At 37.7% G+C, this 24,962-nt stretch overlaps 3 protein-coding genes across 3 annotated transcripts in view; 2 read left to right on the top strand and 1 right to left on the bottom strand.

Annotated features, from left to right (window-relative positions):
* Positions 1–3,390: 3,390 nt before the first annotated feature.
* LOC106158114 (defensin-like) lies at positions 3,391–8,841 on the bottom strand. The gene is made up of 5 exons (XM_087013899.1): positions 8,688–8,841; positions 6,753–6,826; positions 6,134–6,269; positions 3,703–3,720; positions 3,391–3,541 (listed from the first exon to the last, which is right to left on the bottom strand). Coding segments are annotated over exons 2-4 (183 nt in total). The 5' UTR covers positions 6,799–6,826; positions 8,688–8,841; the 3' UTR covers positions 3,391–3,541; positions 3,703–3,719.
* A 1,629-nt stretch (positions 8,842–10,470) lies between these two features.
* LOC106174382 (uncharacterized) lies at positions 10,471–15,672 on the top strand. Its single transcript, XM_087013505.1, has 9 exons — positions 10,471–10,641; positions 11,010–11,128; positions 11,886–11,988; positions 12,231–12,308; positions 13,000–13,143; positions 13,371–13,738; positions 14,235–14,343; positions 14,900–15,006; positions 15,210–15,672. Exons 1-9 carry the CDS (start codon positions 10,566–10,568, stop codon positions 15,330–15,332), a joined length of 1,227 nt encoding a protein of 408 aa, XP_086869631.1. The 5' UTR covers positions 10,471–10,565; the 3' UTR covers positions 15,333–15,672.
* Positions 15,673–16,805: 1,133 nt separating this feature from the next.
* LOC106157533 (ciliogenesis-associated TTC17-interacting protein) overlaps positions 16,806–24,962 on the top strand; it is an 8,664-nt gene continuing 507 nt past the window's right edge. The window contains exons 1-10 of the mRNA XM_087013506.1: positions 16,806–17,017; positions 17,431–17,537; positions 19,520–19,761; positions 20,072–20,158; positions 20,617–20,677; positions 21,922–22,025; positions 22,396–22,520; positions 23,090–23,166; positions 23,970–24,058; positions 24,459–24,962. The exon at positions 24,459–24,962 is cut by the window's right edge and continues 507 nt beyond it. Coding sequence (XP_086869632.1) covers positions 16,995–17,017; positions 17,431–17,537; positions 19,520–19,761; positions 20,072–20,158; positions 20,617–20,677; positions 21,922–22,025; positions 22,396–22,520; positions 23,090–23,166; positions 23,970–24,058; positions 24,459–24,722 — 1,179 coding nt within the window. The 5' untranslated portion in view covers positions 16,806–16,994 and the 3' untranslated portion in view covers positions 24,723–24,962. The remainder of the gene's footprint in view (positions 17,018–17,430; positions 17,538–19,519; positions 19,762–20,071; positions 20,159–20,616; positions 20,678–21,921; positions 22,026–22,395; positions 22,521–23,089; positions 23,167–23,969; positions 24,059–24,458) is intronic.

The raw sequence follows: 24,962 nt of genomic DNA, 5'->3' as shown, positions 1-24,962 counted from the left end.
CTTATCGTTAGTTTTTTATTAACTTGAGAGAGAGAGAAAGAAAGAGAGAGTTCACATAGATAAATTTATTACCTCTGAATGGAGATTCACACTGCGAGAATCGTCAAAACTATTTCATGATATTTATGAGTCGATTATCCTTTATTTATTTACTTATTTATTTATTTATTTATTTATTTATTTATTTATCTTTTTTGTGTTTCTATTTAATTCTCAGTTCTTGAGGAGGGAACCTGGCATACTTATAACATATCTTTTGAAAACAGTTTTGCGCCGTTTGATATCAGATTCAACAATTTGTTTTAGGCATATACCAGCTGCTTATCTGTTATCTTGCAGGACGTTGTTTAAGGAGCCATGGTATAGAATAATAACAAAAATAATAGTAATAACAATGGCAGTGTCTATCGGCCACTGATTTATTACATTGCATGACATTGTTTAAGGAGCCATGACATGGAAGAAGTTTTCTTCTCAATAATAATAATAACTAGACTGCAACAGGCTGAAGCCAGTGGTGGAGGATTCCCCTGCAAAATAGGCGTGGAAATGCTTTCGTCAATCAGTAAAAGATATTTTGTAATGGTTTATTGACCTAATGACCCCTTGACTTAATTTTGAGTTATGATAACAAACTATTCTAAGGCAGGAGGTAAGACATAGGTGAAAGTGACAAATATCTTTTCTTTAATTGACCCAAGAGTAAAATGTGGTTGTCCCCGTAAATAACGAATTGAGACTAGGGGAGACAGGGGCTAGTTGGCCCACCTGAAATGATTTTTTTTTTGTCAAATTGTGAGCCACGTGGCCCCAGGGTCGGGGCAAGGTGGCACCATATACTTAAATAATGTATCAGAAAATGTATTTTTACGCATTTATTCATATTTAATTGATTTTGAGAATCTTTGCTTAATTTGTAGTCCAACCTCGTAGGTATTTTTCCAAATTACCCCAGGGTCCTACTAGCCCCGGTCTCCCCTATATTAAAGAATGTATAAACAGTTTTGCTCCGGGCAAGCGGTTACCTTATTTTATAATTCCACCACAGATTTGTCCAGAAAAAAACAGGGCTTAGGGCTAAACCAGAGTAGACAAAAGTCTTCAGCAGGTGATGTTTGATTGAACACTGATAAAATTATTTCCGCGTTCTTTTGGCTCTTTAAATTATCTGCAACCTGTTCTAGTGACGTCCCTAGTGATATCACTAAAGTTTTGTCTTATTTCCAGGTGTTTGAAGGTAACTGGCACCCCTTCGTCCCCCAGGTGCGTTATCTTGACCCCCCTGTAGTGGCCAGGTACGTTAGAATTAATCCGGTCAGTTTCCACAACCATATCACTCTACGAGCAGACCTGTTAGGTTGCCCTCTGTACGACTACTATACTACCTGTAAAACCATCATAGGATAAATGTGACTCTAACGATTGGAAGAAACAATTTGGGAATAAATCCTTGCACTTGTTTACCGGGTACATGATTTGACGAATAATGAAAATAATAGCAACAGACTGGAACTCCCGTTGCCCATACGGAGTTATTTCGGTTAAATCTGGAAATAACAGTGACGGTGCCGACAGCCTGGAGAGCATCGCCACCACTACAGTGTTGGCTTTTTGGTCGTAATTGATCTTATGTTCAATGCAACGAAAACGTTATTAGAATTATTATAAAATTACTATATTCATAAATATTCTTAGTCAATATTAACAACCTGTTAACGTCTGTTTGTGAGATTGTCCCGCATGAATAAGATGTTGGTTATCCTGGGAGGAATGTCTTACGCTACATTTATTGTGTTTTATAAAAGCTTGAAGTATCCAGTCTTCTCCAGACATGAGTCTTCTTTGAAAATTCAGGAATTTTTCATATTAAATACTGTCTGGATAACTGACTCGGTCTGTATTTAGTCTTGTGAGATTGTCTTTTTTTTTTTTTTTTGCATTGTGTAAGTGAATTTCCCTTTATAAATATTTTTGTGTCCAGAAATAACGCAGCGAAAGAAGAAAGATTATGCGACTGAATTGTGATTAATATTTGATCTTTAAATTTGCCACTACCGTCACTTTTAGTGCAGAAAGTTCTTGTTTTTGTATTTATGCATATAGTAGCACATATTAAGAGTTTTTTTAAGTTACAGAAACGCAAAAATTTTACACACTCCTTATATTCTTATTGTGCCGTGGGCTCCAAATAACCAAAATTCATTTACCTAGAATCCACTTATGTTTTATTTATCAATTTCTGCATAATTCAATTCAGCAAAGATTTCAAACGTCCAAATTTCCCATGTAGATAAAGAGCCCTAAATCCTAGAATGTTACTTTTGCCAACGGTATAATACGAAATACAATAAAACTGTATTACAAATGATGGACTTATCATCGTCATCATCATCATCATTATAATACACATTATGAAAAATATATGGCGTATGAAAATAACTGATTATTCTAAAATACCGCTTCCATAATCCCTACAATTAACACTTTTTAAAAAGTCAGAATCTAGGCTGCCACATCAGAAAAAAGTTAGTTTGAAAAAATGAAACGACCACAAAAAGCTTTTTTTTTTTTTTTGCCTTGGAATTTTTAAATGTCAAATTTTGTGTTTTGGTTTGAAAGGTTCGACCACTAGTGTGTATGCAATGGTCTCATTCTGCGATTTAAGATCAAATACGGTCTTACGTTGTCTTAACTATTAAGAAAATGATTGTAAAAGGTATTGACCTTGCTTTTAAAATCAAAGATGATCTTACCGTGTGTTAGTGAGACATACTCTCTGAACACAGGGAGCTCTATAGTAGTCTGTGACGAAAAAAAACTTGACAAGCGCCGTGCAGTGTGATTTTGTACAGTATTTTAGGGGCCCCATGATATCAAAGGGTAAGTAAGATTGTAATAAGATTGACTCCCACCTAAGTGGTTAAACAATTATATCCCCTCACATATTCAGAACATTCCTTTTAAGGTCAGAAGGGAAAAGGTACATTTTCAATAAAGCACTGTTATCCATTGTCTCTATTTCGTGACTTAGAATTTTTGTTAGTAAAAGTGGTAAAGAGAGACAGAAGATGAGAAGAGAAGAAGGACATAAAATAGGAAAGACTGAATGCCAGTAGAAGTACTATGATAGAGGGAGAATATGGAAAAGCAATATTAAGTGAGTGCATGAATTGGAAAAAGGGAGAAATAAGAGAGACGAGAGAGGAAAGTGAAACACACACACACACACACACACACACACACACACACAAAGTCAACAGGGCAAAGGAGAATAAATGGGAGACTGTGTCACTGCCTTAATAACTACTTCCAAAACTAGGCTGTCTTGTACAAATATGCAACATCACAAAGTTTTTTTTCTGAAAACTCAATTGTGTAAGACACAGTAAATCAGCTCTTGCTTCAAGACATCTTTATTTGCCCAAATGCCACGTTGCAAATTAAAATTAGAATAAAGTCTGACATTAGATAGAACAAAGCCTTATCAAACTTGTTTCCAACTTGTCCTGCACTTGTATCCAGATTTCATTTTGCCACGGGTCTAAAAAAGAGAAAAAAGTCAGCCCCTTTAAGTTTAAAGAAAGCTAATAAAACTACATTAAAATTTTCATTACAAATTTTTTAGTAACGTTGGCCAATCTCAAGCCTACTGGCTATGTATCCAGGATCATTCAAGAACAATGGTGACTGAAGGAGACTCACCTGTCTGTTTACTTCCCTAAAGGCTGGGTCACACTGCGCTTGCAACCTTTTGGCAACCTCTTTGCAACCACAAAATCTGGTGGTCGCTTGCGATCACTTTGCGACCTAATTTGCATATTTTGATCGGCAAGCAGTTGCTAACCGGTTGCAACAAGGTTACAGTATGGTATCTGCAACCTCTTACAGACAATCTTCAAGTCAGAGGTTACCAGTCGCACACCGTTAGGCGAGCGATAAACAACCTGTCAGCAACCACTTGGAGACTGAAAACCGGTTGCAGGACTGTAGCGATCGCTTGCCAACTGGTAGCAGCAAGGTTGCACAGACTATATATATTTTATAAGTTGTGACGATAGCTACCTTCTCGTAAATTTCCCTCTCGGATGACAACAGAGGGAATATTTTAAACATTATTATACAACGATTGGATCCGTTCCGTAGCAGCTTCAAATGATTTAATATTTTGAATATTAAAGTATGATTCTGCTATGAGATTCTGTTATAACGTCACAGTCGATTTCTGTACTACCAATATTGTCAAACTTACAATAATAAATAAGAAATATATTTGTACTATATATTGGCATTTATATCAAACCAGTGGTGTAATAAAACACATATTTGGATGTTTTTTCAGCCTTATTAATGTAGTAATAGGCATGCATAGTTTCTTTTTTCAATACTTGGTATCTTTGAGGTCGCAAGGCCTGTGCAGTTACGGTCACACTGAACATAAAACCTCCTTGCGACTTGCAACTGTACCGGTTGCAGAAAGGTGGGCGACAAGTTGCAACAACTCGCAAAGTGGTCTCCAAATGAACGCTGGGTTACTATCCGGTCGCGCCGGTTTTCGGTGCAGCACCGAAAACCTCCTGGCGACCGAAAAGCCTATTTGTGGTATCCAACCGGTTGCTAAAAGGTCGCCGACTGCTTAGCAACTGATTTGCGACCGATTGTGTGGTTTTCCCTTTGTCTTTGTAGCCCCAAGCGTTACACTTACAATACAACATCTTTAAATAGTGAAGGATCCTGCGCGTCATCAATTTGTTTCCGTCCTTGTGGTACGAATTCTAAGTACTGGGAGGAAGTTAATTTGTATTTATTTGACCTTCTTTATATTGGTGACACTGTTTTACTGTTATAAAAATGCCTGACAATTAAATTTATTGTAAAAAGAATGAATCAAACTTTGCTATTTACTTTTTTCTCTGCGCCCGCCTATTTGCTTAATTTTTCTTCCATTGTGACTTGGCAAATTATGACTTGGCAAATTAAAAAGTAAGATATTTCCGGCTGCTTTAGTCATTAAAAATGTTTCCAGTAGATTTGACAACAATAGTTGTCAAAAATTAACCATGATATAGGAATGGATAAAAAGATAACAGTTTATCGTTTACATTGTGATAATCATTATTGATTGTTTTGGCACTTTATTTGATTTGTTTTTAAAGTCTTTCAATTGTTGGTTATAGAAAAACTCGTTTTCCTTAAAAAAATCAACTAATTTTTCTTCCTCTTTAATAGTAAATTTAGGCTCCCTGTCTCCTCCGCGTTCATCATCTTTCTGTTGATTCTCTTCGTGGGAAGCAGAGTCTGTGTTGGAACTTTGTGAAGAACTTTCTTCACGGGCATTTGCTTTCTCAAAATACATTCTGGCCACCCTTCCCACGCTGTTGGATGACATACTGGGGACTGAAGACACGGGCTCAGCGGCTTCTATTTACAACACTTTTAGTCAAGTATGGTGGCTGATAGGGACTCATACATTTATTTATTTTATTGAAAAAAAATACTTATGAAAACCTTGTAAATAAATTTAAAAGGATGACAACAAATACAATCTACGTTTTAATTGAGAAATAACGATTTTTGTCAAGGTATTTAGAAAGCCTTAATGGCATGATATAAATGAAAAATATATTTATATATTTAGTGGCCACCATCCTACGCTTATTTTATCACGGTTGCTTGCGACCTTCTCGCGACATGTTTTCGAGTGCATGCGAGCTGTAAGAAACCTGTTAGAGACCAAGCGACTAAAGACCGTTAATCGACCATGAAGTTTCAACTGCAACCTCCTTGCGACCTGCTGCCCACCGCTTGCAACCGGTTAGTAACCTGTTTGCAACTAAGCGACTAAAGACCGTCAATCGACCGTGCAGTTACAGGTGGTATGCGACTGGTTTTAGTCTGGTTACAGCGACCTACTGGCAACCAAGAGGAGACCTATAGGCAACCTCTCAGTTACCAATCGTTTTCATTATCAGTCGCACTGGTTGTCGGTGCCAAAAAAATGGCCTTCGTGTGTAAACGATCGCAGGCGACCTGTTTGCAACCTAATGCGACCACTTTAAAACCTAGGGCAACCTCCTTGCGACTGAGGTTGCAAAGAGGTTGCCAAAAGGTTGCAAGCGCAGTGTGACCCAGCCTTTAGCACTTGTAGCACGTGCACGTGAACCTGTTGCAGTAGCCTCCGCAGTTGTCAGGTTTAGTGTTATACCTGCAGTGGTTATGACATCGATTCTGATCAAATGGACAGCCAAACCCAGCGTTTGCTTGGTCGACCACTGGAATAAGAAAAGCATGGCTGCTGTATTTTCATCATAAAACTAAAAAAAGGACTTCATTGTCCTGTTTGATATCTGCACTTACTATAAACTGGCGGATTTAGAGGGGGTCAGGGGGTCCTGTCCCCCCTCCCCCTCTTCGATTTCTAAAAATATCACACCAAAGTTTCCCTCTTCAAATTAGAATTTTGACTAGCTGTATTGTAGTTCTAAACCGTACCAAATGGCACTGTTAGCCCTCTAAAATACCAATTATTTTCGCCGACCCCCCTTCAGCGAGCCCTGAACCCCACGCCAAGGGGGGAGGGTCAGCTTCGCATCCGCGGACCCTCCACACCTTCAAATAATCCTGGATCCGCCCCCTACTATACACGTGTCCTTTGCTTAATACCAAAATGAAGTAATAAAAGAAGTCTTGTTAAATGGCGTATATTATTTATGTTCCTCTAGTGCCACTTCATGAACACTGACAGAGGTACTTACCCAATGAAAACATCAAGACAATGGCGAGGAATGCGACAACCTTCATACTGATGACGTTAATTCACAATAGCGTGCTGCAAATTAATAGAATAACATATTTATAAACAGAGAAACACAATGACCAAATTAATTGTGTACAATAATTATTTTAGGTCTTAATGGGGTGTTCTGTATTTCTGGCTTTTGCATTTGCCGTGATGGATAAATTAATATGTCTATAAAAATTGGTAGAATAATTACACGACCTCCTTTATGTTTTGCATTGACTAGCAGCTGCTGATGTTTCTCCTTCTTATTACAGTTGTCTTAAATAGTATTTATAAGTGATGTACATGTATCAAAAGACAGAGTTAAAATGTCTACAAGTCATACATGTATTATTGCATTTACTTATATTCAAAACATACCAAAGAAACCCCGCAATACATTTGCAGAGCCCGACTAAACCACTGGACCCATCAATTTATTAATATAACTTACAGTTTTAAAACGGTTTATTTGGATAATTTTGTTAGTAATTTGCATTTTTTTCTATTTTGAAAATACTAATTACTCCTCCGTAAAATTATTACACCATTTGCATTCTCATATACTGATAAATCAATGTCCTTTTTTCTTAAACTTTTCATCTTTTATTACACATTTCTCTCAACTGATGGCACTCAGAAGAAAAGGATAAAAATATAAACGTTTTAGACTGTAAGAATACCCTCTAGAAAACTTGTTTCCAACTTTTTAACAAATGTTAAAATTAAAATACGCAATTTTGCAATATAAATTATTTCACGTTTAGTTTAGTCACCGACTAGAAATTGACACAACCCCCAGATCTACTCAGCTTAACCGATGCTCCTACCAGTCAATTGTTTGCACAAGTGTTAAACATTGTCCTCCTTTCCACTGAATCAATGGCGCCCAAGAAGATTATTTTGAAAATATCTAAGTGTTTGCACAACGTGGAATATTATACAGTAAAGGTTTGAATATTGAAGTATACTTTAGATTTCAGTGATTTAATTGTTGTAATAAATTGCAACATTGTCTAGTGACCAAAGCGGGTTAAAGGAAAATATAGCTTTTTAAAGCTCAGCAAGGATTTTTTGTTTGCTTCGACCTAAAACTTGCTAGGTTGTCTTAACCGTTTAGAAAATAAAGAGGTACTGACTCTGCTTTTAAAATCAAAGATGATCTAACCGAACTTACTGTGTCACAGCTTGAACAGCAACCTTGAAAACTACTGAAACGTGTAGGTTGTCTTGTACATTTATCAAACTACAGTAGCTCTTCAAAAATGCAATGTTGCAAAGTTTTTTACTGAAACTCAACCGTGTGAGGCACAAATAATAATATAGAGATAACGAAATCATTAAACTAAATAATATTTGACTTTATGAGCTCATTGGCCGGTCTTTCTACGTTGCTTTGCCTGATATCAAAAGTTTAAAAATCTCAGAAATAACTAAATAGAGTTACATTATATCTCTATCTATGATGATTTTCAGTCAATTCACAAATACTGAGAGGTACTAACCCAGAGCAAACATCAAGACAACGGCAAAAAAAGCCAATCAACGCGACAATCTTCATACTGATCATGTAAATTCCCAATAAAGGGAACTGGAGGAGGATTTGCCTGAAGTGCGCGTTATATGACGTCAAGTGGTGTAAGACGTGAAGCTGCCTGGTCATTTTTAGCGGGAAGTAGACAGCGTGGAGAAGCGACTGTGAAATTGAAGCGGATTTTCTGGCAGATGATTTTTCTGCTCAAAATGCCGAAAGACAAAAAATATTATCTTATCATGACGTCAGAAAATCTGCTTCAACTTCGCACTCGCGGCTCCACACCGTATCCCTGTTATTTTTTTCCCTAGGCCAGGTTTCATTACAAGTTGCTACAAGTACAAGTGTATCTGACAGACATGCATACATTCTTACCTTTTGCTATCTCCTGTAATAATTAAGCTTCAGCGTACAAGCTGCAACCAAATCACGGATAGAGAACAATGTGCAAAGAAGTTAGCTTTTATAGGGTGAATACAGCTATTACATTGATTAGCTTACATAATGTGAAAGGATCATTAGATAAATCATCTGAAAACTTATCAGCTCTTTTTGTCAATCTTTCCCTCGTTATGTCAAGATTGTAATAATTAATTAAAACATTGAAGATTACTTTTATAGATATCAAAATTACAGGATAATAAAGCTATTACCTTGATTTACTAACATGATGTAATAAAATCATTAGATGAATCATCTGAAAACTTATCAGCTTTTGTTTGTCAATTTTCATCTCGTTATGTCAGGATTGGAATAATTAATTAAAACATCGAAGATTATTTTTATAGATATCGAAATTACACTGGTTGTACGCCAAGGTTGTAATAATTAACGTGCTTATAATGACAGAGTGAAAAGTTTTTTTTTTTTTTTTTTTTTTTTTGAGATACCACAATTCGTAAACAGCTTGCAACGTCTGCAAACTTCCCAGGTCTTTTTTTTTAACCTCCACGTCGTGTTGCCAATCCCGTGATAATCAAAACATCATTGCCCCTGTTTTAACCCAATTATTCAATATGTAAAAAGTGGAAAATGTTAACTACATCATGAGGTGCAGTTTTTCTCTGTGCTCTTCATATTAAAACAGAATTTACGAATGATATTATTAAGATAAATAAGAGAGGCATAATATGCATGACGTAATAAATGCTTGCAATTAAATCCTGTGAAAGTTCATCAAATCTGATTTGTTAATCTCCATCACGTGGCGTCAGGGCTGTAATAACAGACCCGTATCCACCAATTTCAAAAGGGGGGTTCTTTTTCTGAAAAAGTGGACATTTTCCCATAAAAACTTCATGCACCTAGATCAAATTTTACCCAGAGTGGACCTTTTTCCAGCAAAAGGGGCGGTTCCCCCCCCCCCCCCCCCCCCCCCCCGGGCCACGGGCCTGAATAATTAACCTTTGCGATTGTGATTGTTCTTAATCACAGACTGCTGACAGAAAAAAGTTTGAAACAACCCGTGTATTCTATACCGGCATAGAGTAATAGAGTAAGAAACAAATAGAAAACTTTTTCCAAGAAATTGTCAGCCAAATCTCAATAAGTTTATGTAAATAATATAGACTGACAATGTAGACTTGTTGATAGAGATATGACAAATACTTTGCTTTCAAATCGACAGATAAACGCTTAATACCCTAATAAACAAAATGCAGCAAAGCCCCCCCCCCCCAAAAAAAAAAAAAAAAAGCGACAAAGGTTTTGCAAGTCTTTGCAAGAAGAATTACAGTTGCTGCAAATTTGTGGCACATTCGCAGGCAAATTAAAAGTTTGAGGAAATTTACAAGAACCTCTTCATTTGCTTAAATGTTTGCAACAAGAGAGACGCGTGTGTCTGGTGACATAACCGGTATGTGTTGCAACTGCAGAGAGCGATATACTGATATTTTGTACAATTTTGGTTCTAAACTTTAAAGGAAAAATAAACACCAAAGTGTTAAAATCATCATCAAATAATAAAATGAATCATGCCAGTGTTGGTAGTTGATTGTCATTATTTATATCTTTACAACACTAGTTCAAATTCAAGAGCTGATGTTTTAATGTGTATAGGCCAACAGAATTGCTCACATGTACACCACAAAGGTGTAAAAGATTTAGTTATAATGTGGTGTCATTTCCATTAATGTTGCCATTAACACACTGAACATGTCATTAAGCTAGGGCGTCTTAACGTTAAGGTGGCAACTCGAGCAAGAACAGTAAGACCCCGGTTGATAAGCTCAAACCTTACCAGTACACGACAATATGGCGGCCGTCTTTTGGTGTCTGGTGGGATTATTGTTCGTAGGTTTTGTTGTGGCACAAGATACAAAAGACGCTAGTAAGTTATTATTTTATTTACTTGAGAGAGAGAGAGAGAGAGAAAGAGAGAGTTCACATAGATTAATTTATTACCTCTGCTACACTACCGTATTCTTTCAGATGAAATGAATGGAGATTCACACTGCGAGAATCGTCAAAACTATTTCATGATACTTATGCGTCGATTATCCTTTTATTTATTTATTTATTCATCCATTTATTTGTCTTTTTGTGTTTCTTTTTAATTCGCAGTTCTTGAGGAGGGAACCTGGCATACTTATAACATATCTTTTGAAAACAGTTTTGTGCCGTTTGATATCAGATTAAACAATCTGTTTTACATATAAACGTACACTATAACATATGTGTAACTCTTTGATTTGGCAGTTGACACAAACATCTGTATCCTGGAAGATGATGAGCTGGAACATGAAAACAGACACAAGGTTGTCATGTCGGACTGCTCTAAGTTCATCATGTGTGACCATCAACGCCCGGTGATCAAGGTAAGCAACATGGAGGCCGACGTCACCCCCGTCTGATCTTTTTTTTCTAAGTTCACAAGTAACGGAGGCAAAGTGCATGGAAGGATTATACCGGTATGATCTAAATGGCAGGACAACGATACTAAGTTTATCGTTCCTAAAAAATCTGGACTTGAAAACTTGAATGTGGTCTTCAAGGTTGTTGAGTGGTTTCAGGTCGATCTGTTATATTTCGAACTGTTATATTTATTGTTCCTTACACCGAGGTTGACGTTATGTATGATAGAAATATTTCAAAGCTAGTTTTGAATACTTTTACTGGGTATTACGCAGCAACTTTTCCGTCGAAATATAGTTATTATTGCTATATTAATTCATTAATGATACATTAAGCCATGCATCGATTAATTTCTCCATTCTATCATTTGTTATTTATCTATTAATTCTGCTTGATGCGTCTCCTGTGAGTGCCATACATACGTGAAAAGTTCCGGCTGAGGAATCGCGAGGCAAGCCACAAACTTGATAATGGCCATCAAGAGAAATTTTAAAAGTTAATCTCAGTGACGTCATGTCACGAGTCTTCAATATATCCTCTAAACCGAGGTGGGAGAAGATACATTATGCATTAAGTCTATTCTTTTATTTATTAAATTACTTAACTTTATTTATTTATTTATTTATTTATTTATTTATTTATTTCCTTTTTGTTTCTTTTAATTCTATAAGAAGACACAAAGGGATGCACTTGTTTTATAATTCCTTTCATATCTTCCAGACATGTCCGAACAACACGTTATTTCACCCGGAGAATTTGTACTGCGACTACTGTGTTAGCATAAACTGCGGGGAGCGACCAATACCGGATGACCACTGCGGACGTAAGTGACCAGTTAATACTGGACAGTGGACAGCTAGTGGGGAAAACTGTTGACAGTGAACAAGTACAGGGGCTGTTTTATCAGGAAATTACTAAAGCCATTTGTTTATAGTGATATGACTTTAAAACTAATGATTTTGCCTTTTATGAACTAGTACATATTATCAGTAGAATGTCGAAAATGTTAACTTCAATGTTCAAAGGACATCAAATAAATAACCAAGGTAATCGTTTTCCTCACAGCAATAGGCAGGTTTGAGTTTACGGAGACCAATGCTACGACCACCCCCAGGCCCACCGTAGACCCGGAGCTCTTTGGAGGTATGTTTGGTAAATAGCGGCCTCTACGCGTGCACGTGAGTGCATGATTGAGTGTGCGCACGTTTGTTTGGATAAGAATGCAAATGGTACCTTACGCAAACTTTTTAAGACTATTTATAATAGAGTGTGTTTATTTGTTATGGTGAGTCTTCATTTGTTATGGAGTGTGTTTATTTGTTATAGAATGTGTGCGATTTTTTTGGTTTGTCTTTTGGGTCTTTTTTTTTACGAATTTATATAAATCAAAGTTTATATTTAAGAATACAATTCTGCAGAGCTTTTGGCCTTGACGTTAAGCCGAGCGCACACGGAGGGCTGTCGGCTGAGCTGTCCGCTCCGCAGGGGTCACTGTGTTCGTTCGTTCAGCGATTTTTTTTTTATTAAACTCCTGTTTCAAGACGTACACCAAACCTGGAATATATGCAGGCACAGGACCTAACTGAACCCCAAGCTTAAAAACTTTCTCAAAAGTTTTGCTGTCCCTCCTGCTGTTTGCAAAATTACCTGCTAGTAACTGGCGCCAAGTAACTGTTATAACTCCTTGCTGGCGCTTACAGTGTAAAGGGGTGAAGTCAGTCTCACGCACACAGTAACCTGACGGGTCAGCCAACGCATGGCCAGAAGTAGCTCAGCACGTAGTCCGCAGTGTGCGCCGGTCACATCTCTGTAATTTAGCTGTTCATGTTTCCAGAGCAGTGTCAGGACAGGCAGCGCCTCGTGCGGTTCTCAGTGAAGAATGACAGCCACGCCTACATCCGGGTATATGATGGTATCTACGAGGTCGTGTCTTGTGGACCGATGGAGTTCACTGTCGCCACCTGTGACTGTGCGAGAGGTACACGATAGAACTTATTTTCTCTCATTATTATTGGTAAAAAAATGTATATGATTAGAGAATTAAATGTGTTTTTAAAGAAATTAGATGTGAATTAATACAACCTCTGTCTAACAGTTATTTTCATGGGAAATTAAATGAATAAACATGCATGCTGTGAATGGGTAATTTTAGAATTTGAACTGGAATTAATTTGAATTATCTAAAGGTATTTTTTATCGTCTCAGTTCAAGGAAAAGAAATTCTTTACGACTGTGAGGGGTCAGTGCTGAAGTCTAGTAGTGGCAAGGTATGGACAGGGCTGTATGGGTTTATAACACTGGTGAATGGTGGACCACCGCGAGATGTCGGCACCGTCTGCAAGCTTGCAGGAGGAGCGCACCTCGAGATTCCACACTTCATGAACCGCGCTTTCCGGCGTTTTACTGCAGCCTTCTTCTACAAGCGTGATCCTCAGTTGACAAACCGGATGGGGTTGGTCAATAACGGACAGGAGGAGATCCGGCCGTCCATTCAGATCTACTCTGAGCCTAACAGACTGGGCGGCGAGGTGGTGACCGAGATAGACGAATATCCGTTCCTTATTGGGGACGGGGTAAGATTACTTCATATTCCGCCTTTGAAGTAAGCGCAGTATATGAGCAATAATGTTCATTAGCTTGGTAGATGGGTCATTAATGAAATTTATTTACCACAGGTTTTATTTCTCACCGCCAGCTTAAAGCAAATAATAATAATAATAATAATAATAGGCCTAATAATAATAATAATAATAATAATAATAATAATACGGCTTGTGCTAAGTAATTTTTGTTTATTTTTGTACAGTATGTTTACTGCTAAGTCCGACTTTTCAACTTAAGTTGCAAATGAAGATATTCACATCGATATTCAGCTTTTTGTCGTCGCCAGAGCGCTGTCGTTCTTGTGCCTAAAATGTGATTTTTGCACCTTTTTTACGCGTTTAATAGTCTACGCTAATGTGCAAAATGAAATGTACGTAAGTTATAGACAGCAAAGTCGTCGAAATAAATTAGTATATTATTGCTCTATGAAGTTGACTGTAGTTTAGAATATAACCCCTGTTCCAGGCTCGTCCAGTGGGTGACAACATCTGGCACCACGTGGCTTTTGTATTCAACGGAACACATTACTTTATCTATGTGGACGGAGAGGAGCGCCATACAACGGAGATCATTGGTATATTAATCCCTTGTTTTTGTTCTTTTAATGTCAATATTGGTAAAAAAAAATAATATAATTCAGAGGGATCTGTAATACATTTAAATTCTCCACCACATTTGTGTTAAGTTACCTGGGCACTATTAATTAACTGCAAGTAGAATACAGTATCATTGGCCACGGTCGTAGTGATAAAAATATTGCAGCAGCAGCGGCAGCAACAGGAACTGTGGTACTTAGTCGTCGTCGTCGTCGTCGTAGTAGTAATAGTAGTAGTAGTAGTAGTAGTAGTAGTAGTAGTTATGGTATAAGGGCCGCTCAGTCCTCGTAGAGTAAGTGCGCACCAGCTATTGCCCCTTAACTCATTCTGGGACCAGTAACTCCAAAGCATCGCGTATTGCGAATAGCGATATCACATAGAGGCTACAGTGTATTAATATATGGGGCGCGTTATGGAATCGAGACGCTTGCGCTCGGTCGCAATGCGCGATGTTTTTGGGTTACGGGGCCCTGAACGGCCTGCATACATTGTAACAGAAGTAACTAACAGAAATGATATTTTTATCTTTCCAAGGATTTCCTAAAAAGCTGAAAGGTTCCCCGATGGTGATAGGCGTAGATCGTTACTCTGACGTCACACTGGGACACGGAGACACGTTCTTTAAGGGATTGCTGGACAACGTAAGTGTGCTCTCTCCATACAGAGATCTCGTTATCAAAAGACACGAGTATTGAACAGTCTTAAATAGATGCATGTGTAAACGGATAAAATACTCACGACATAAATGTAAATAATAAGACGAGGACTCCACAACAGTACCAAAAGATTGGACATACTTTTTAACTGATCTCGGTATTTCTAAAAATATTTTTATGATTTTCAGATTGTGTTCTACGATGTTGCTTTATCGCCTGACGACATTCAAAACCTGAGTGACGGGCAGTACGTGCGATCACCTGACCCTGACCAATACGTCAACCCCTGGTCCCACATGTTCCCCAACTAAATAACACGTGATCAACTAAACAACACGTCATCAGCTTTATAACACGTGATCACCGTAAATAGCACGTGATCAACATAATGACTCGTGACCAACTTAATAACGGCTGAAGTAAAAATGTGGACGGAACTTTTCGGTGTTTACATTAAGGTACCGAAAATGAACGAATTTGCACTTGGAAGTAGCAATTTCTTTAGCTTACAGCGTCAAAACGTTTCTTTAAATAAAGAAAGGGTAGCTGCTCTATCCACATTGATATTTTTACCATATGGAAAATTCAAGCGTTTGTGATATCTTTAATGATTTAGAAAAATAAAAAGGCCTACTTTTTCATGTTCTTGAATCTGTTGAATTGTATTGAAAGACGAAGTAAATTATAGAAAACAAATGCCTTATACATAAGGCGACTTTTGACAGGCCTAGGGTTACGGGAGAATTTATATGGGAGAGAGAAAAAAGAAACGAGAGACGCAGACGACAGTTCCGAATTTGTAGATTTCACATCGTTGTAGTTACCTAACGTTAGACTAAATATAAAACACCTGACTGGCTACTAAAAGTCTATGCGAACTTGGCCTTTCTCTGTGCTACCTTGCGTTAAGTTTGAGAGAACGAACCTAGCTAGGAATCTTCGGATTGCGTTTTGCCTGAAGTAGGCCTACTAATCTGAAAACTCATATATTGGCCTACATGTATCCCTGTTATGTAGGGCCATAGATAAACTAGAAAATTAGCCTACTAAATTAAGGGAAGTACACGGCAAGATTTTATATGTAGATGTTTACTGCACAAATTATCACTGACATGCATTTTTGTGATATTTTTTTGAAGAATGTGAGCTAGCTACTTTCATCATAAGATGATTTGGGGGGGGGGGGGGTATCTTTTTAATAGGTCCCTATCCTTTTTGTCCTGTGTTTATTGTAAGGGGTGATGTCACTTTGCAGGTTTTTCCAAAAAGTGCTTAATTTTTATGTATATTTCAAAATTTCAAAGGTATCTACTGGGGTATAGGCCTACTGGTAAATACAAGGCCCTATAGCTATCATGTTATTATGACAAAGCGTTTTTAAAAGCCTGCAACTAAATTAGTGCACCGACCTAAACAATAATTCTCACTCCCGTCCTCCCCACTCCCCACACACCCACTCCCGAAGACCCTAAACCCCCACCCCGCCCCAGACAGCGAAGCCTGCGACGGAAACATATTTCTGTCAAAATTTAAACAATTGTGTTAGTTGTGAAGTGGAGCACAATTAATGTAATGTGAACCGATTTTAGCGACACTTGTGGCAATGTCTAAAACAAGACAAGGCCAACACATATTTCACACAAATCAATTATATTTGAAAAAGAAGTTTGGCTGTCGTTTTGTATGATGCGTGTTAAATTATTTATAGGAAGCATGAAAAATCGTTCTTTCATTTAATGTGGCTGAGTTGTCTTGTGTTACTTGTCTTGAAGCGACATCTATAGTTGAAGGTATCCATAGAAACAAGGCGGCCATTTTGTTTTCATTTATCAAGACTAATTTTTATTTTGCATGCGAGAATTATTGATTATTCTACTCAGAAGACAGCATCGTGTGTCATGATTCGACAAATGGGTTTCTAAGTCTATTAAACAGTCTGTGGCCAGTGATACTGAGGATATCATATGTGAAAGATGAGCGCAATTACAGGAATAAGGTGGGCTGTTTGAAGCGATTTTTTTTGCGAATGAATTTTTGTTTAATTGTTATAGTTTATTTTTGCAGAAAACCATGTGGATTTCAGACAGCGACTTATCTGTTTGAAAATAAAAAACAAAGAATATGCCGTGTTAAATGAACTTCTATGTTCTGTGTGAATGTAAGAGGGTTAGATTTGTACATAACTTATTTAATACGTAGCTATACATCTCCGTTTTAAGTACTTTTCTAATAATTTTAATGTAATATTTCATTTAAACGGAAGGGAAGGGGGGGGATGAAGGGTTATTGTAATTCCTATTTTCATTTAAAGTTGTTTGCTTTCAAGTAATTTGTTATGTATCATCATGCTCAGAGCACATTAAACTTTCTTGTTAAAGTATTTTAGAAAAGTTTTAACATTATTTACAGCCAAATAAGCTCAGTTACCCTGAGTTCAGCAGAACAAGCTCAGCAGGCTCCACCAGCAGAACTTCCCAAGGCAAGCGAGGACTGCATTCTGTTCTTGGAAAATATAGGTAAAACACCAGTCTGGGCTTGTGCATGCATGTGCATGTTTGCGCATGTGTGTGTGTGTGTGTGTGTGTGTGTGTGTGTGTGTGTGTGTGTGCGCGCGATTTTGTATAGATGGAAGTATTTTCTGGTCATACATGTATGTACAATCAGGAAAATGTGAAAATTTCTTTTTAAAGACATCAAATTGGCCAAAGTACTATAATCATGTTCAGCTGTCTCCTCTTTCCAGTGACACATGTATAAAGTGCTCATTAAACAACAGGTCTACATAAAGCCAACTAGATTACAGTGGTGGAAAAGGATCTGATCAAATTAGAAGGAATAAAATAAGGAATAAAATAAAATCAGCTCTGTACCCTTCATAGCACTGTGCATAGGAAGACAGCTCATTACACTGAGATCTGTGTCTACTGTAGTCCTTTTAAAAAATTAGAACAGAATAAAATCAATAATAACATATTCCTGAGTTCAAGTTCACTTCCCAAATCTCTTAGACTTACTCAGTGTGATCTTATGATACAGACTGGAATATATCTAAGTACTGGAAACTAGTGTGAATATTCATCAGTATGTCATCTAGTCTGTTGTAGTGATATTATTTTTTATGAACAGAGATAAGGACACTGAAGGTGGCAATTGCTACAGGATTATTGATTTTCTTCACAACTGTCTGTCAGGAGATCATATGTTAGAGTAGGTTTACAATGATAGACTTGCTGGAGATGGGTTGCATACAGTATATCAGGAGATCATATGTTAGTGTAGGTTTACAATGATAGACTTGCTGGAGATGGGTTGCATACAGTATATCTAGTATATCAAGTATATCTGGTCTATCTAGTCAATTGAGTTACAGCTATATGATAAAATCCCTCTGCTGCACGTATGTTATATCCACTTTTTCTTTACTTTTTATATCGTTTCTGTCTCATTTACTACCAAAATACAGACCTTCAGATTGTAAAACCAGATGAATTTTTATTAGGCTGTATTCCCAGAGCTTTTAGATCGATCTATCCCCGCGTCAGATAATCCTGCTTAAATGTCTGTCAGATAATCCTGCTTAAATGTCCGTCACGCCTACTACAAGCTGTAAGGGGGTAATTAACTTTCATGTCTGCTTGGCTGACAGCTATTTAGCGTGAACCCCCAGGGAATTAGGTAGATCTAATCTCTGGAAATGGGGTCTTAGATACTGTTTAACTTGCATCCTTTGCTGTCAGTCAGATGTAAAGTTAGATGAGATCAGTGATACCCAGCCAGGCCAGCATTGACCTGTGTTGGGAGATCAGTGGATCATGTCAGATTTCAGTTATTTTCCTTCAAAATTTTCACCAAAGATTGAGTAGAAACCCCCAGAGTGCAGGATACGGCATTAGCATGTCAAGTATGACAACATCATTTGAAGTATAGATGAGTATCATATCTATCTTGGCCCCAGTTTGCCAGTTTTGATAAGATAAAATTGCTGGTCTGTGTATTGCTAGGGGAATATCTAACATTAATGTCTGATGTGCGCTATGTATAGATTAGTGTACTAGTAGATGTCAAATGTTGATTCCTTAATTTGTATGTATAGGTTATCAGTCTGATCAGTAACTATTCTACACAGGCGACTAGTTGCTGTTTATCAGAGAGAAACCATTATTGTGATTTATCTGGATTGCCTGTATGTTGATCTTCCACAGATGACTCTTTATTTGGTCTCTGTTTTCTGGGTTTGTATTTGTGCATGCATGTACGTTTGAGTTGTTTCATGATCTTCAGCCTTTCTGATCCAAACTTGTTGTGTATATATATATATTTCAATTGTTGTGCCTCAGTAACTTTTCAATGCCCAAAATATAATATGCTATCAAAATAAAAAATACAAAGTCACTAAATTTTGAAATGTATGTAGAAAGTCTGCCCTAACCCCATCATATTGTGCATGCTGCCTCAGCTCATATTGTTAAATAGTGCCCTCTATCTGTTGTTCTTCCAGATGATGACGACTACAAGTACCTTATGTTTGGTGATTCACTGGTGACAGTGTCTGACACTGGCCGGGAGCTGGGAGAGTTCACCGTCACCATAGAGCCAGTGAAGCGGGATGAGCAGCATGTGTTTCTGATTCATGCTAACAGCCACGGTGCCATAGATGGCGTGCCGTGTGGGACGTCCATCACGGCATATGTTTCTAAGAAACTGGAGACCATAGAGCAGCAGCACCATGAATATGTGAAGGTAGGTGACTTATAGACCCACTGGAAGTTGTAAGATACTCTTCTCCAGTTACCCAGATAATTGTCTTTGGCTTATGTTTTATTATCAAATACAAGCCCTGGCAATAGTGTAGTTCTGCAGTTGATGCTATCCAGTGTTTTTGTGAGGAATGTACAGACATTTTACACACAGACAGGTTACCTTTGTACTAAAATGTCACAGTTATAGCTAGTAAATTGATGTGAGGATATGATGATGGGTTTATCAGTTTTATCTACTTTCAGAATGCTGTTCATTGTTTGTCTGATGTATTTATGGTTTTGTATTTTAGTTGGAGAATCATCCTTTAGACAGAAAAACATTTATAGTGAAGCAAGATGATGGGTTTGTTATCAACAGGGTCATCACACAAGGGGAGGTGAGGACTTTTTACCTTACTAGTACTTGATAAAATGTATGTATTGGACTTGCTCTTGTATAATTTGGTATTACTGGGCCAGCTAGAGAGAATGCTGATTATAGATGAAAATTGTGGGTCAGGACTGTGATGGTGTGCCAGAGAAAAAGAGAATGGCTGAAATTATTCCATTTGGCTTATATTTTATTTATTTGACTTAATTCATGTACACTGTATAATGGGATCACTCATATGAATATTGAACATTAATTATTCCATTCTATTTTCTTGTTGTTCAACTGTGGATGTTAGGAGATTCCTTGGGTGGTTTTGAGAGTAGTTAAACTAGTATTGTCAGAAGATGTTTAAAGTTTATAGTGGATTATATTTTTCAGTCACTGTATATGAATATGGACTTAATAATAATTTATGCCTTTTCTGTCTTTTATTTTCTAAATGTATTCATTGAATGGTTTCAGGATGTCCAGAGAACAGCACAAACTTACAAATTTGACGACATGGCAGGGTTTATATCTGAAGGTAAAAGTTGACTTTTTTCAAGTATTTCTTAAAAGAAAGGAAATAGTTTTTGCTTTAGTTGTGGCAGTTGAAAGTGAGGGGTTTGTATAAATGTACTATTCTGTGATGGTTTTGTATTTTCCAGTGCAGTCCCCCAGTTACTGATGTGAGATGTTATGTGGTCTGTTTTTTCAATGCAGTCCCGCCCATTACTGATGTGAGATGTTATGTGGTCTGTTTTTTCAATGCAGTCCTGCCCATTATTGATGTGAGATGTTATGTGGTCTGTTTTTTCAATGCAGTCCTGCCCATTATTGATGTGAGATGTTATGTGGTCTGTTTTTTCAATGCAGTCCCCCAGTTACTGATGTGAGATGTTATGTGGTCTGTTTTTTCAATGCAGTCCCGCCCATTACTGATGTGAGATGTTATGTGGTCTGTTTTTTCAATGCAGTCCTGCCCATTATTGATGTGAGATGTTATGTGGTCTGTTTTTTCAATGCAGTCCTGCCCATTATTGATGTGAGATGTTATGTGGTCTGTTTTTTCAATGCAGTCCTGCCCATTATTGATGTGAGATGTTATGTGGTCTGTTTTTTCAATGCAGTCCTGCCCATTATTGATGTGAGATGTTATGTGGTCTGTTTTTTCAATGCAGTCCTGCCCATTATTGATGTGAGATGTTATGTGGTCTGTTTTTTCAATGCAGTCCTGCCCATTATTGATGTGAGATGTTATGTGGTCTGTTTTTTCAATGCAGTCCTGCCCATTATTGATGTGAGATGTTATGTGGTCTGTTTTTTCAATGCAGTCCCGCCCATTACAGATGTGAGATGTTATGTGGTCTGTTTTTTCAATGCAGTCCCGCCCATTACTGATGTGAGATGTTATGTGGTCTGTTTTTTCAATGCAGTCCCGCCCATTACAGATGTGAGATGTTATGTGGTCTGTTTTTTCAATGCAGTCCCGCCCATTACTGATGTGAGATGTTATGTGGTCTGTTTTTTCAATGCAGTCCCGCCCATTACAGATGTGAGATGTTATGTGGTCTGTTTTTTCAATGCAGTCCCACCCATTACTGATGTGAGATGTTATGTGGTCTGTTTTTTCAATGCAGTCCCGCCCATTACAGATGTGAGATGTTATGTGGTCTGTTTTTCCAGTGCAGTCCCGCCCATTACTGATGTGAGATGTTATGTGGTCTGTTATTTCAATGCAGTCCCGTCCATTACTGATGTAACATGTAATGTGTTCTGTATTTCCAGGCTCCAACCTGCTCCTCCAGAGACTGTTCATCAAGAAGGGAGTTCCAGACCTGTTTGAATGTTTATCATTTGACTCGGACCTGAACCTGTGCACTGCACCCTATGTATGTGGCTTATTGTTTATTATTCATCTCAGACCTGTCTAATGTAGGCTATGGACATTATTGATAGACTGAGACAATATCACTTCTGTAATTCATTAAGGTACACTATCTGTACTTAAAAATGTTCCAAAGTGATACTTTATGTCTACATAACCTACAGAGCTTGTTTTAATTCTTTCCCAGTTCAGACCTTGAACATGATAAAATCCCTCAATTAAAAGTACCTGATGTATGTATTTCCTGCTGTTTAACAAACTTCACTCAAAGTGTCATTCAGACATCTGCAGACTTGTGGTTATTTGAGTGGTTTATCTGTTGACCTTCACCTTGGCTGATCTTGACCTTCATTTCACCTTGACCTTTGTTCCAGAGAGCCTTAGAGGAGAGGAAGCAGATAGTGGATAACCAAGACATTGTGGTTCATGGCATTGAGAGGACCATTAACTCTATCAGTGATCTGCCTACAACATGGCAGTCCTACTTTACCAAAGATGGGTGAGTTTATGCTACATCCTGTATGATATATATATATATATATATATATATATATATATATATATATATAGAGAGAGAGAGAGAGAGAGAGAGAGAGAGAGAGAGAGAGAGAGAGAGAGAGTTATTTGCCCACCACATGGTAGTCAGTTAGTTCGTCATGCTATTTTCTGTATGCTGGGCAGTAACAGTAAACAACATTATATTCTGTTGTCACTGCTCGGCAGGTTGGAGCTCAGCACATTGTAAACTGCGTTAGTTGTGACTGTTAGTTTTGACACAAATGCCTCTAATGAGAATGAGAAGATATCTAAATGCTTTAGTTGTGATAAAGTTGCTGTGTATCTGAAGCATTTAAGATTTGTTCTGACTTACAACAATACAGTTTTAATTTAGTGTGAAAAGTTCCTTTACAGTAATATGTTCTTACAGAGATGATCAAACTGATGATACATGATTATTTTAATAGAAGAATATTTTCCATAACTAGAATATTTTACATTCAAATTTTGGAAGAATTGATGACATATCTTCTGTTTTCCTTCTTAATTTCTTCTTTATCATATTTTCAGACATTTGACAAACCGTGTGCAGGTTGGATCTCCAGTCACCATGAGGTTAACTAGAGTCCCCACACCTATAGAACCTGGTAAGTGTGTGTGTGTGTGTCCGGAGAGAGAGAGAGAGAGAGAGAGAGAGAGAGAGAGAGAGAGTGTTAACTTGTGTAAATTTTTTTTAAAGTTTTAATGTAAATTTTACTTCAATCCCATGCTGTACACATATATATTTCCTGGCTGTTTATTGTTGCACTGTGCACCAGCACCTATAGTGGTATATGTACAGGGAGGTGGCTCATGTTGTGTATGGTGGATATATAGGTATATATATTGAATATGTATTGTACAGGTGGTGTTGGTACTGTGGGGACATGTGATGCTGGGCTGTAGCATACAGATATGATACTATTTCAGTGAGTTACCATGCTGTAAACCAACTTGAGCCCAGCTCTGTTTTTTTGTTTTGTTTTTTTTTTTAAATAAAACTGTTTTGGACTTTGCTCTCAAACAAAAACATTTCACCTCCACATCCTGTTGGTCCATTGCAGTTGTGTCATTGCAGTGAAACCCTGCCCTTCCTGAGCATCCTGATACTAAAACAGTTAGACTGGGTTCCCATTCCAAGATGGATCTAACAGGATCGATCCACCTATAAGGGTTTTCTTGCTAAATTGCTTTCAGCTTAAGCAGCTTAAGCGCCTACTGAAGCTGATAGGGGGTAATTAGACATTTAAGCTGCTTAAGTTGATTGCAATTTAGCAAGAATCTCCATGGAGATAGATCGATCCACAGTTAGTAGGATAGGGTCTTGGGATGGTCCCTTAGAGTTCAGGTGGATATCTAAGCAGTCTCTGTGGTGTGTGTGTCATGGATGTTGTGTATGTTTTCTTTCCAGATGAGGAACCAGAGAAGCCAACATTTGGCAAGCAGCCTCTGAACTGGGAGGAAGACATGGAGATGTATTCTAAGTTCCTGGACAGAAAGGTATACAACCCCACATCACCATAGGATACGAGTGGAGCTCATATGAAGTGGCACTTTAAGAATGAGTTCTTGGGAAATTAGGGTTAAACTGGGTTTAATTGTGGGTCAACCCTGATGGTTACCGTAATGCACATAGTGGTGGCAGCCCGCTGACAGGGAGATGTTATGTTTTTACAATTTTTGCTGTAATGCACATAGTGGTGGCAGCCCGCTGGCAGAGAGATGTTACGTTTTTACAATTTTTGCTGTAATGCACATAGTGGTGGCAGGGATATGTTAAATATTCACAGTTGACATTGTTGTGTTGTTTGCACTCTCACTTCGTGTAAATATACCAATTCATGAAATCAGTTGAAAACTAAAAGATGATAATGTCTCCATGTCTCCTTCCGTCTTTCAGGAGCAGCTGGTGAATGATCATACTGTTTACATGAAGAAGCATCCAGAGCTCAAGGCTCTCCTGGCAGACTTTACACAATTCTTGTTGCTACGGAAACCTGATGACGTCATATCATTTGCTGCGGACTATTTCTCCTCTTTCTCCACCACTATGAAGTCAGCTTCTCCGTATCTGAAGTCTGCAGAACCCACCATGTTCCCGATGAGCAGGACAAATACTAAAATTGAGAAACTAGCACAAGTCAAGGCATCTGGAAATTTGTAAAAAAAATATTCGATTTAAATGATTTAGCTTGAAGCTTTGGGGAAACAGTTGACAGTAAATTATAGATATTCAAGAATGTGACATCTTGATATAAGCCATGACAACAGAAGGTCATAGTATCATTAAGTTTTAGCACGGCGACTTCATAAACGTAATGAACAGTGTTATGACCTCGTGATGAATGTGCGAGCACCGACTTCATAAATGTGGTGTTGTACCTGGTGACTTGCACCACTGTTG

Source organism: Lingula anatina, chromosome 5, assembly GCF_051362555.1.
Source record: "Lingula anatina isolate TDL-2025a chromosome 5, LinAna3.0, whole genome shotgun sequence".
In the NCBI taxonomy this organism is placed as follows: domain Eukaryota; kingdom Metazoa; phylum Brachiopoda; class Lingulata; order Lingulida; family Lingulidae; genus Lingula; species Lingula anatina.
This window is presented reverse-complemented; position numbering and strand designations above follow the sequence as displayed.

Excerpts from the sequence above, each read along its gene's own strand:
- LOC106158114 (XM_087013899.1), bottom strand. The coding sequence starts at position 6,798 with ATGAAGGTTGTCGCATTCCTCGCCATTGTCTTGATGTTTTCATTGG. Across the intron at positions 6,270-6,752 it reads TGTCTTGATGTTTTCATTGG|TGGTCGACCAAGCAAACGCT; the intron begins GTAAGTACCTCT and ends TTCTTATTCCAG.
- LOC106174382 (XM_087013505.1), top strand. The coding sequence starts at position 10,566 with ATGGCGGCCGTCTTTTGGTGTCTGGTGGGATTATTGTTCGTAGGTTTT. Across the intron at positions 10,642-11,009 it reads ACAAGATACAAAAGACGCTA|TTGACACAAACATCTGTATC; the intron begins GTAAGTTATTAT and ends TTGATTTGGCAG. Across the intron at positions 15,007-15,209 it reads TTAAGGGATTGCTGGACAAC|ATTGTGTTCTACGATGTTGC; the intron begins GTAAGTGTGCTC and ends TATGATTTTCAG.